At 37.2% G+C, this 12,616-nt stretch overlaps 1 protein-coding gene across 1 annotated transcript in view; it reads left to right on the top strand.

Annotated features, from left to right (window-relative positions):
- The window catches only part of TRPV1 (transient receptor potential cation channel subfamily V member 1), a 341,264-nt gene that overhangs the window by 234,445 nt on the left and 94,203 nt on the right, over nucleotides 1-12,616 (top strand). Inside the window, exons 7-8 of the mRNA XM_053706095.1 lie at nucleotides 2,399-2,575; nucleotides 8,874-9,032. Coding sequence (XP_053562070.1) covers nucleotides 2,399-2,575; nucleotides 8,874-9,032 — 336 coding nt within the window. The remainder of the gene's footprint in view (nucleotides 1-2,398; nucleotides 2,576-8,873; nucleotides 9,033-12,616) is intronic.

The raw sequence follows: 12,616 nt of genomic DNA, 5'->3' as shown, positions 1-12,616 counted from the left end.
TGCAAACAGGATCCTTGCTGCATCATCAAAAGAAACAGTACCTTGTTGTGCTTGTTGAACACTGAAGGTGGAATCCTCAGGGGCAGTATTAACATGTAGAGCTGATTGATGTAGCAGCCGGTGCAGGATGCATACTCTTGTGTATAACCGTATACTGGAGGATAGCTAGCCAGATGTGTTACCAATACCTGATAAATTAAGTTCTCAGTCAAAGTAGCAGCTTAAAACGCAAATGCCAACTAGCAAAACTCACATTCAGTGAAAAAACAATATTCCAGGATCCTAAGAGCCTAGAAAAATTGAGCGAGGTGTGGACTGTTTGCCGTTGCTATATTCTCTATAACCAGCTGTGTCACACACATATGCCCCACTATGTTTCATGCTCCACTTCCTGTCTACACACAGTGATGTCACTTCCTGTTTGACGAACAACAGTGATCCGTTTTTTGCTGTATTACACTAGAGATGTAAGGCACATTAATTTTAGAGGTATTCTAGTTGTTCACATTATTGTTTTGAGAGTCCTATGTTCTTATGTTTTGTATCAACTAAGACAAGTTGTAATGCCGGACCGGAAGTGGGGAATTTATCTACTTCCGGTTTGACGATTTTGAGCTGTGTATGTGCTTAATTGTTTGGTGCTTTTTTCACTATGATTGAGGTATTGTGGGTTGTTTTGTAACACTATTTAAATGAGGTTTGTACACTTTGAATTTATTCTGAAGAAGGGGAGAATCTATCCCCGAAATGTCAATTATATTTACACTTCTGAAATCACTGTTTGTGTTTTGGATATAAATATATATATATATATATATATATATATATATTAATTTGAGCCCTCTGTAGTTAAGAAAATTAAAACATGTAAAAGTATATTTATGCAATATTCATATTTAATAAAGGTTTTAACTATGTATTTACTGTAAATATTTCACATTCCAATGTTCTGCACATAGCAGAATATGTTCTATGTAATTTTAAATACATATTCATATATATATATATATATATATATATATATATATATACAACACACAGAGAAAACCCAGCACTCACTTACAAGCTCTCAGCTAAGATTTAAAAGCAAAAATGGAAAGGTTAGTCACCGCATCTGGCCAAATGGGACAAGCTCAGGTACCACGTCAAGGTCCTTTCCAATACCTGAGACCCTAAAACAGCCACACAATGCAAGCTTTCAAATCCAAACAAACTGAAAACAAGGGAAGGGTGCACAGGAATATGTAACCACCCTAGACATATACAAAACACGGAAGGGAACTGCACTCTCATACCGGACCGGGTACACATCCCATGACCCTGCAACATGCTCAGCCCTGGGTGCCAGTGGCACCCAGGGCTGAGCATGTTGCAGGGTCATGGGATGTGTACCCGGTCCGGTATGAGAGTGCAGTTCCCTTCCGTGTTTTATATATATATATATATATATATATATATATACCTATATATAATCATGTATATATACAGAGAGGTATAAATATATATTTGTGCAAAATACCATCATATATATATATATATATATATATATATATATATATATATATATATAAATATGTATTTATGAATAAATAGTACCTATCCTTGTATGTGAGGAACATTAAAATGTGAAATATTCATATATTTATGTTGGGTTAGCACACTTGAGAATATTTGTTTGGCTTAGTGCGAGAGTGGGGCGTTTTTTCCTCCATTGACTTCTATGGGTGAATAAGTTATTGTGCGCTCTATATTCTAACTTTGGCTTTTTGCACTCATCGGGTTAGTGCGCGAGTGATAACTTTTTACTTTCAACTCATAATACGAGAGCAACCCGACGCACACAGAAAATGTACTTCTAATGCAGTTAACGCTGGAGCGCTAATTTGCGCTCCACATGTCATCTGGTGCTTAATGATTTTGAGATAAAAGTTGTAAATTGAGATGTTCCCTAAGGAATGGGCATGCAGGAGAACAAGAAGAAGTTAGTGCAGAGGAGTGCCTGGTATAGTTTAAGATTATTTGAAGCTGTGCTGTGTTTGAGGGTGCATTAGTTAAATTACAAATATTAACAATGAAGGCAATTGAAATAATCAAAGTAGGTAATTCATACCGTCCTATCAACATGGGGAATGTGAATGGAAATAAAGTTCTGTCTTTTGAGTCTCATTTGCATGTGGCTACTCAGTGGAAAAATCAAAGTATAATATAGGAAAGTTGGACTCCTTGATAGGTAAATCATATGATATGACCATCATTGTGTTTTTTAAATATCTTTAATAATTTAGGGAATCAGAGAGGTTTCCAATACTTGTGTGTTTACATTTTATAGTTAACTAAACATAAACTATTGCACAGACAAATTTTTTTTTAACTTTTTTCATGTATTTATTGTTCTCAGGTGTTTGCCTATATTCTGAGGCGAGAGATCAAGAATCAAGAGTGTAGACATCTTTCTCGAAAGTTCACTGAATGGGCCTATGGGCCAGTGCATTCCTCTCTTTATGATCTCTCAGGTGTGGACACCTATGAAAATAACTGTGTGCTTGAGATCATCGCTTACAGCACTGAGACACCGGTGAGGTCTTTACAAAACCCTACTTTTTATTATTTGATCTATGTAAATAAATTGAGTTAATAAATTTATCTTAAAGAGACATAGTAATCAAAAATAGATATATCAATAGAACAATTTCATTTCTTTCATGTAATTACCAAGAGTCCATGAGCTAGTGACGTATGGGATATACATTCCTACCAGGAGGGGCAAAGTTTCCCAAACCTCAAAATGCCTATAAATACACCCCTCACCATACCCACAATTCAGTTTTACAAACTTTGCCTCCCATGGAGGTGGTGAAGTAAGTTTGTGCTAGATTCTACGTTGATATGCGCTTCGCAGCAGGCTGGAGCCCGGTTTTCCTCTCAGAGTGCAGTGAATGTCAGAGGGATGTGAAGAGAGTATTGCCTATTTGAATACAATGGTCTTCCTCTAGGGGATCTATTTCATAGGTTCTCTGTTATCGGTCGTAGAGATTTCTTCTCCTACCTCCCTTTTCAGATCGACGATATACTCTTATATACCATTACCTCTACTGATTCTCGTTTCAGTACTGGTTTGGCTATCTACTATATGTAGATGAGTGTCTTATGGTAAGTAAGTCTTATTTTATTTATGACACTCTAAGCTATGGTTGGGCACTTTATATGTAAAGTTCTAAATATATGTGTTTAAACTTATATTTGCCATGATTCAGGATAATCAGTATTCCTTCATTCAGACTGTCAGTTTCATTATTTGGGATAATGCATATGAATAATTAATTTTTTCTTACCTTAAAAATTTTCAATTGACTTTTTTCCCTGCGGGCTGTTAGGCTCGCGAGGGCAGAAAATGCTTCAATTTATTGCGTCATTCTTGGCGCGAACTTTTTTGGCGCAAAATTTTGTCATTTCCGGCGCCATAGTTGACGCCGGAAGTTTGTTCGTGGTTGCGTCATTTTTTGACGTATGTGTGTTACAGACGTTTTTTTGCGCCAAAAAATGTGGGCGTTGTTTTTTTACTTCAGAGGATGTTGCGTCATACTTGGCGCCAAAAAATATGGGCGTTGTACTTGGCGCCAATAATGTGGGCGTCATACTTGGCGCCAAAAAATGTGGGCGTCATTCTGGTCTCCACCTTTTTTCACATTATTTAAGTCTCACTTTTTTATTGCTTCTGGTTACTAGAGGCTTGTTTATTTTGCATCTTTTCCCATTCCTGAAACTGTCATTTAAGGAATTTGATAATTTTGCTTTATATGTTGTTTTTTCTATTACATATTGCAAGATGTCACAACCTGACCCTGGATCAGAATCTGCTTCTGGAAAGACGCTGCCTGATGCTGCTTCTACCAAAGTAAAGTGCATCTGTTGTAAACTTTTGGTAACTGTTCCTCCGGCTGTAGTTTGTGTTAGTTGTCATGATAAGCTTTCTAACGCAGATAGTGTCTCCATTAGTAATAATCCTTTACCTGTTGTTTTTCCTTCAACATCTAATGTTCAGGATGTCCCTGTTAATGTTAAAGAATTTGTTTCTAATTCTATTAGGAAGGCTCTGTCTGTTATTCCTCCTTCCAGTAAACGTAAAAGGTCTTTTAAAACTTCTCATATTTCAGATGAATTTTTAAGTGACCGCCATCATTCTGACTTATCTATTTCTGATGAGGATCTGGTTCAGAAGATTCTGCTTCAGAAATTGACACTGATAAATCTTCATATTTATTTAAGATGGAGTTTATTCGTTCTTTACTTAAAGAAGTGTTGATTGCATTAGATATGGAGGAGTCTAGTCCTCTTGATACTAAATCTACTAAGCGTTTAAATTCGGTTTTTAAACCTCATGTAGTTATTCCAGAAGTTTTTCCAGTTCCTGATGCTATTTCAGAAGTAATTTCTAGGGAATGGAATAGTCTGGGTACTTCATTTACTCCTTCTCCAAGGTTTAAGAAATTGTACCCTGTGCCATCTGATAGATTAGAATTTTGGGACAAAATCCCTAAAGTTGATGGGGCTATCTCTACTCTTGCTAAACGTACTACTATTCCTACGGCGGATAGTACTTCCTTTAAGGATCCTTTAGATAGGAAGCTTGAATCCTTTCTAAGGAGAGCTTATTTATGTTCAGGTAATCTTCTTAGACCTGCTATTTCTTTGGCTTATGTTGCTGCAGCTTCCACTTTCTGGTTGGAGGCTTTAGCGCAACAAGTGTCAGACCATAATGCTTATAGCATTGTTAAACTTCTTCAACATGCTAATAACTTTATTTGTGATGCCATTTTTGATATCATTAGAATTGATGTCAGGTATATGTCTTTAGCTATTTTAGCTAGAAGAGCTTTATGGCTTAAATCTTGGAATGCAGATATGACTTCTAAGTCAACTTTGCTTTCTCTTTCTTTCCAAGGTAATAAATTATTTGGTTCACAGTTGGATTCTATAATTTCAACTGTTACTGGGGGGAAAGGAACTTTTTTGCCTCAGGACAAAAAATCTAAAGGTAAATATAGGGCTGCTAATCGTTTTCGTTCCTTTCGTCAGAATAAGGAACAAAAGCCTGACCCTTCCCCTAAAGGAATGGTTTCCGTTTGGAAACCTTCTCCAGTCTGGAATAAATCCAAGCCTTTTAGAAAGTCAAAACCAGCTCCCAAATCCGCATGAAGGTGCGGCCCTCATTCCAGCACAGCTGGTAGGGGGCAGGTTACGATTTTTCAAAGATATTTGGATCAATTCGATTCACAGTCTTTGGATTCAGAACATTGTTTCACAAGGGTACAGAATAGGTTTCAAGGTAAGACCGCCTGTGAGAAGATTTTTTCTCTCACGCATTCCAGTAAACCCAGTGAAGGCTCAGGCGTTTCTGAAATGTGTTTCAGACCTAGAGTTGGCTGGGGTAATTGTGCCAGTTCCAGTTCTGGAACGGGGTCTGGGGTTTTACTCAAATCTATTCATTATACCAAAGAAGGAGAATTCCTTCAGACCAGTTCTGGATCTAAAAATATTGAATCGTTATGTAAGGATACCAACATTCAAAATGGTGACTATAAGGACTATTCTGCCTTTTGTTCAGCAAGGGCATTATATGTCTACAATAGACTTACAGGATGCATATCTTCATATTCCAATTCATCCAGATCACTATCAGTTGCTAAGATTCTCTTTTCTAGACAAGCATTACCAGTTTGTTGCCCTTCCGTTTGGCCTAGCAACAGCTCCAAGGATCTTTTCAAAGGTTCTCGGTGCCCTTCTCTCTGTAATCAGAGAACAGGGTATTGCGGTATTTCCTTATTTGGACGATATCTTGGTACTTGCTCAGTCTTTACATTCTGCAGAATCTCATACGAATCAACTTGTGTTGTTTCTTCAAAGACATGGTTGGAGGATCAATTTACCAAAGAGTTCATTGATTCCTCAGACAAAGGTAACCTTTTTGGGCTTTCAAATAGATTCAGTGTCCATGACTTTGTCTCTAACAGAAAAGAGACGTCTGAAGTTGGTTTCAGCTTGTCGAAACCTTCAGTCTCAATCATTCCCTTCGGTAGCTTTGTGCATGGAGATTCTAGGTCTCATGACTGCTGCATCGGACGCGATCCCCTTTGCTCGCTTTCACATGAGACCTCTTCAGCTTTGTTTGTTGAACCAATGGTGCAGGGATTATACAAAGATATCACAATTAATATCCTTAATCCCAATGTTCGATCTTCTCTGACTTGGTGGTTGAATCACCATCGTCTAATTCAAGGGGCCTCTTTTGTTCGTCCAACCTGGACTGTAATCTCAACAGATGCAAGTCTTTCAGGTTGGGGAGCTGTATGGGGATCTCTGACAGCACAGGGGGTTTGGGAATTTCAGGAGGCGAAATTACCAATCAACATTTTGAAACTCCGTGCAATTTTCAGAGCTCTTCAGTTGTGGCGTCTTCTGAAGAGGGAATCGTTTATTTGTTTTCAGACAGACAATGTCACAACCGTGGCGTATGTCAATCCTCAAGGTCTGACTCACAGTCCTCAGGCTATGAAAGAAGTATATCGGATACTTGTATGGGCGGAATCCAGCTCCTGTCTAATCTCTGCGGTTCATATCCCAGGTGTAGACAATTGGGAAGCGGATTATCTCAGTCGCCAGACGTTACATCCGGGCGAATGGTCTCTTCACCGAGAGGTTTTTCTTCAGATTGTTCAAATCTGGGGACTTCCAGAAATAGATCTGATGGCCTCTCATCTAAACAAGAAACTTTCCAGGTATCTATCCAGATCCAGGGATCCTCAGGCGGAAGCAGTGGACGCGTTGTCGCTTCCTTGGAATTATCAACCTGCTTATATCTTTCCGCCTCTAGTTCTTCTTCCAAAAGTGATTTCCAAAATTCTAATGGAACGTTCCTTTGTATTGCTGGTGGCTCCAGCATGGCCTCACAGGTTTTGGTATGCGGATCTCGTTCGGATGGCAAGTTGCCAACCTTGGACACTTCCATTAAGGCCAGACCTTCTATCTCAAGGCCCATTTTTCCATCAGGATCTCAAATCATTAAATTTGAAGGTATGGAGATTGAACGCTTGATTCTTAGTCATAGAGGTTTCTCTAACTCAGTGATTAATACTATGATAGAGGCTCGTAAATCTGTGTCTAGAAAGATTTATTACCGAGTCTGGAAGACTTACATTTCTTGGTGTTCTTCTCATAAATTCTCTTGGCATTCTTTTAGAATTCCTAGAATTTTACAGTTTCTTCAGGATGGTTTGGATAAGGGTTTGTCTGCAAGCTCTTTGAAAGGTCAAATCTCTGCTCTTTCTGTTCTTTTTCACAGAAAAATTGCTAATCATCCTGATATTCATTGTTTTGTACAGGCTTTGGTTCGTATCAAGCCTGTCATTAAGTCATTCTCTCCTCCTTGGAGTCTTAATTTGGTTCTGAGGGCTTTACAGGCTCCTCCGTTTGAACCTATGCATTCTCTGGATATTAAATTACTTTCTTGGAAAGTGTTGTTCCTTTTGGCCATCTCTTCTGCTAGAAGAGTTTCTGAGTTATCTGCTCTTTCTTGTGAATCTCCTTTTCTGATTTTTCATCAGGATAAGGCGGTGTTGCGGACTTCATTTAAGTTTTTACCTAAGGTTGTGAATTCTAACAACATTAGTAGAGAAATCGTTGTCCCTTCATTATGTCCTAATCCTAAGAATTCTCTGGAGAGATCTTTACATTCTTTGGATGTAGTAAGAGCTTTAAAATATTATGTTGAAGCTACTAAATGTTTTAGAAAGACTTCTAGTCTATTTGTTATCTTTTCTGGTTCCAGGAAAGGTCAGAAGGCTTCTGCCATTTCTTTGGCATCTTGGTTAAAATCTTTGATTCATCATGCTTATGTAGAGTCGGGTAAGTCCCCGCCTCAAAGGATTACAGCTCATTCTACTAGGTCAGTTTCTACTTCCTGGGCTTTTCGGAATGAAGCTTCTGTTGATCAAATTTGCAAAGCAGCAACTTGGTCTTCTTTGCATACTTTTACTAAATTCTACCATTTTGATGTTTTCTCTTCTTCAGAAGCAGTATTTGGTAGAAAAGTTCTTCAGGCAGCTGTTTCAGTTTGATTCTGCTGCTTATTATTTCATTTTTTTGATTTGGGTTGTGGATTATTTTTTCAGCGGAATTGGCTGTCTTTATTTTATCCCTCCCTCTCTAGTGACTCTTGCGTGGAAGTTCCACATCTTGGATATCTGCTATCCCATACGTCACTAGCTCATGGACTCTTGCTAATTACATGAAAGAAAACATAATTTATGTAAGAATTTACCTGATAAATTAATTTCTTTCATATTAGCAAGAGTCCATGAGGCCCACCCTTTTTTTGTGGTGGTTATGATTTTTTTGTATAAAGCACAATTATTCCAATTCCTTATTTTTTTATGCTTTCGCTCCTTTCTTATCACCCCACTTCTTGGCTATTCGTTAAACTGAATTGTGGGTGTGGTGAGGGGTGTATTTATAGGCATTTTGAGGTTTGGGAAACTTTGCCCCTCCTGGTAGGAATGTATATCCCATACGTCACTAGCTCATGGACTCTTGCTAATATGAAAGAAATGAATTTATCAGGTAAGTTCTTACGTAAATTATGTTTTTTATACAGTGCTCCTTAAAATTTACTAAACGATTAATGAAACTTTAATAATAAATAAATCTCTGGACTACAGCAACTCTGTGTTTATCATGAGTGTACCATTTCCTGTAGTATGTTTCAGTATTAGACACTCTACAGATATTGAGATTGTTTTAGGAAATAACATACATTTTACTTCTACCACCGCTTACACGATTGTCAAGGTTACAGATTTTATGTTATTATTTTGTAGAACCGCCATGATATGCTCTTAGTGGAGCCTCTCAACAGACTTTTGCAAGACAAATGGGATCGATTTGTTAAACGTATATTCTACTTCAATTTCCTCACATACATTGCATATGTGATCATCTTTACAATTGCTGCCTACTACAGACCAGTAAATGGTGATGTATGTGAACCATAATTTACTTTCATGATTTTAAAATGTATTGCTTGACCACACATTGTATTTAATGAACATCTACCACAGGCATTGTTTTAATCTTTATTAGCTAGATGTAAAATGAGTGCCACTTTCATCTCACCTCAGAATTCATAAATAGAAATTTGGTATCCTGACTGGTCTGCTGATATAGGAATCAAGTGGCATCTTACTAAATTTAAAGAGAGTTCCTCACATTTAACAGGCCCATTAAAGGTGTGACACCATTTACCCTAGAGACCTACACTTTTGACTTATGACCCGTCTTTGTATTCTTATTGGCAGTTATTTAAAGGGACATTAAACACTAAATACATGCTAGATAGAATGATGCATTCAAAGAAAAGATTAGTCCATAACTAACATGTAGATGTATTTTTTAAAGTTTCATTAGTTGTTTAAAAAGTGACAAAATAAGTGTAAAGTTTTAGTGTCTATAAAACACTGGGAGCTGCCATGTTGTAACTTGTGTTACCTTCTCTACTGTGGCCAATTAGGGTCAGTTATAAATAGGTCACTAGAGTGTGCCGCCAATGGTTGTGCTGGATTTAACAGTGTTCTGCACTTCCATTTCTAACAGGAACTGAAAAGCTCACAATTTTAGAATGGAATTACAGGCAAAGAGGACAAAATAAATAATGGAAGTATATTGCAGAGTTGTTTTATTATATACAATTTATCATTTTATATTACCATCTCAAAGTGTTTAATGTCCCTTTAAGTTTGAAATCTAGTAAAATTTAACATGCGTCAGTTTTATTGGCAGTCACTAACTCCTTCTGTAGTTTCATTGCTTTTTGATGATGGCATAAAAAATATGCTCCTCTAGCCTTAAGGTGTGCCCACTTGTGATAAACAACTCTCTATAAGAATTATAAATATGTACTGAAGTAAAAACAATCATGAAACCTGTCAAGTACCTATTTTATAGGCTAAACAGACCATGTTGGCTAAACTTTTTGCACAGATTATATCTTACATACCCCTTATTCATTTTGTAACCCTTCTCTAAACCCTTTATAGTTCTGTAATGCCCTTTTTAATTATTGGTTCCCAAAACTGTATTCCATTGTTTGTATCTAGCATCTTTTTTTGTTTAAATGTTTTTTTTTTATTGATTTTTAAAAATAAACAATATTACAACATATAAAGTCATCTATTTATACATGGTTACAGATATTTTGATCTTTTGTAAACATATTTGTCTTAGTCATTAATAGCAAAAAAAGAGTCCAGACATAAGGGAGGTAACCACTCATATACATTTCGTTGTTACAATAGTTGCAGTATTGTGCATTACCTCTTTAAATTGTGAAATGTGTCATTCTCAGGTGTACTCTTATATTGATGAAATTATTATCATAAGGAACTCAGGTAGAAGAGGGAGGGATAAGGATAGGAGAAAAAAAAGGGACAAAAGAATACTACTGTCACACACTGTGGTTATGAAAAAGGGTAATAAGTAAAATGGCGAGTCATTTAAGTAACAAGGTTTCCCATACAGACCAGTACTTTTCAATTTGATCAATTGAATTAAAAAAAGTATTTTTTCATTGTGGCCATATAGTCTACCATTGCACTTATTTCAACAAGATGTGGAGGTTCTGTTTTTTTCCAAGCTCGAGCAATGCACAGTTTAGTAGCTGTTAAAATATAAATCATCAGTCTCTTTGACGTATTTGGTATATGTTTCTCCAGAATATGTAGTAAGGCGTTAGAAGGGGTTAACGTGGGTACAAGCCAAGTGAGTTACATAGTGCCCAAATGTCCTCCCACAATGGCGAAAGCTTTGGGCATGCCAACCAGATATGTGCTAGTGGTTATGAAAAAGGAGAGTAATAAGTAAAATGGCGAGTCATTTAAGTAACAAGGTTTCCCATACAGACCAGTACTTTTCAATTTGATCAATTGAATTAAAAAAAGTATTTTTCCATTGTGGCCATATAGTCTACCATTGCACTTATTTCAACAAGATGTGGAGGTTCTGTTTTTTTCCAAGCTCGAGCAATGCACAGTTTAGTAGCTGTTAAAATATAAATCATCAGTCTCTTTGACGTATTTGGTATATGTTTCTCCAGAATATGTAGTATGGCGTTAGAAGGGGTTAACGTGGGTACAAGCCAAGTGAGTTACATAGTGCCCAAATGTCCTCCCACAATGGCGAAAGCTTTGGGCATGCCCACCAGATATGTGCTAGTATCTTTTTATACATTTTTTAGAAGGTCAGAGCTCCTAACCATTCAGCGTATTGTGGAATTGTCACAGTTTGGGAGCTCTATACCTCCTTACCGCCTGTAGCTCCCTCTCCAGGGAAAATGTCTCAGATTCCAGAGCAAAACCAGGGGCTTCCCCTTTTCTGCCCAAAGTTTATCTAACCTGCCCATGAACATACTTTTGTTTTGCCCACAAAACACCCATGGCAACCACCAAGCCTCCCTCAACTTCCATTTCTGGGTATAAGAACCCAACTCTGTTTGCCAAGTTTTGTCCCTTTTTAAGTAAAAGTTACATACTTATTTTTGCATTTAAAATGTAAATTCTTAGATCTGTCGATATTAAAGGGAAATAAAATGCCTAATTTACAAAATTATCTTTTTGGCCTTTCTAGGGAGTGTGGAAGAACAACAATTTTTTCTTTCATCAGATGGTGAGAGTCAATGAGTCATCATATGTGGGAATATTCCCCTCCTGACCACTAGGAGGAGGTAAAAGACACCTAACACACCAGAGCTTTAAGTCCCTCCATCTCCCCATGATCCTCAGTCATTTTCTTTCGCCTTCTTGATGAGAAGGGAGGTCAAAGTTAATTGTAGATCTACTCATTGTTGAAATGGGATCCTCTAACCGATCTGAAGCCCTGTTCCTCCCTGAAGTATCCTGTTGTTCAAAAGGGTACATAACGAGTTATCAGCCAGGCAGTGAAAGGTGTTTTCTCAGTGGGGAATGTCACTGGCCTCCCAAGTGAAATGTTGAGTTGTCCACCAATCCCCTAGTTTACACAAAGCTGCTTGTGGATCCACAGCCCTCACCAGATGTGGATCATAGGGAGTGGGAGAGATGTAATTCTCTGGTATGTTGTTTTTTTTCTTCTTCCTCCTCCTAGTAGTCAGAAGGGAATATTCCACACTTGATGACTCGTGGACTCTCACCACCATGAAAGAATTGAATTTATCAGGTAAGCATACATTTTGTGTTTTTTTTTTTTTTTTACACAAATGCAAGAGGTGTTTAATGTCTCTTCAAATCTCATTTGCTATTTATCACTTTTTGCAGATCTCCTTGAAGAAGAATTTTAGCCTGCTCTAAGTTAATCACCTACATAATTTAGTATCATCTGCAAAGATCAAGATGTTGATATCTAATCCTTTCTTTAGGCGATTTATAAAAATATTATGCACAAACATTCTGGTTTCAGTACTAATCCTTGAGGGACCCTACTTATAGCTTTAGTCCAATTTACTACAACTTTTTGTTCCCCATCTTTCCATTTTGTTTTTTTGTTTTGTTTTTTAGTCTAAGTGCTTATATCAGTTAATCTCAGTCCACTAATT

Source organism: Bombina bombina, chromosome 3, assembly GCF_027579735.1.
Source record: "Bombina bombina isolate aBomBom1 chromosome 3, aBomBom1.pri, whole genome shotgun sequence".
NCBI classification, from domain to species: Eukaryota; Metazoa; Chordata; class Amphibia; order Anura; family Bombinatoridae; genus Bombina; species Bombina bombina.
Note: the sequence above shows the minus strand (reverse complement) of the source record. Positions and strands in the feature narration are given on the sequence as shown.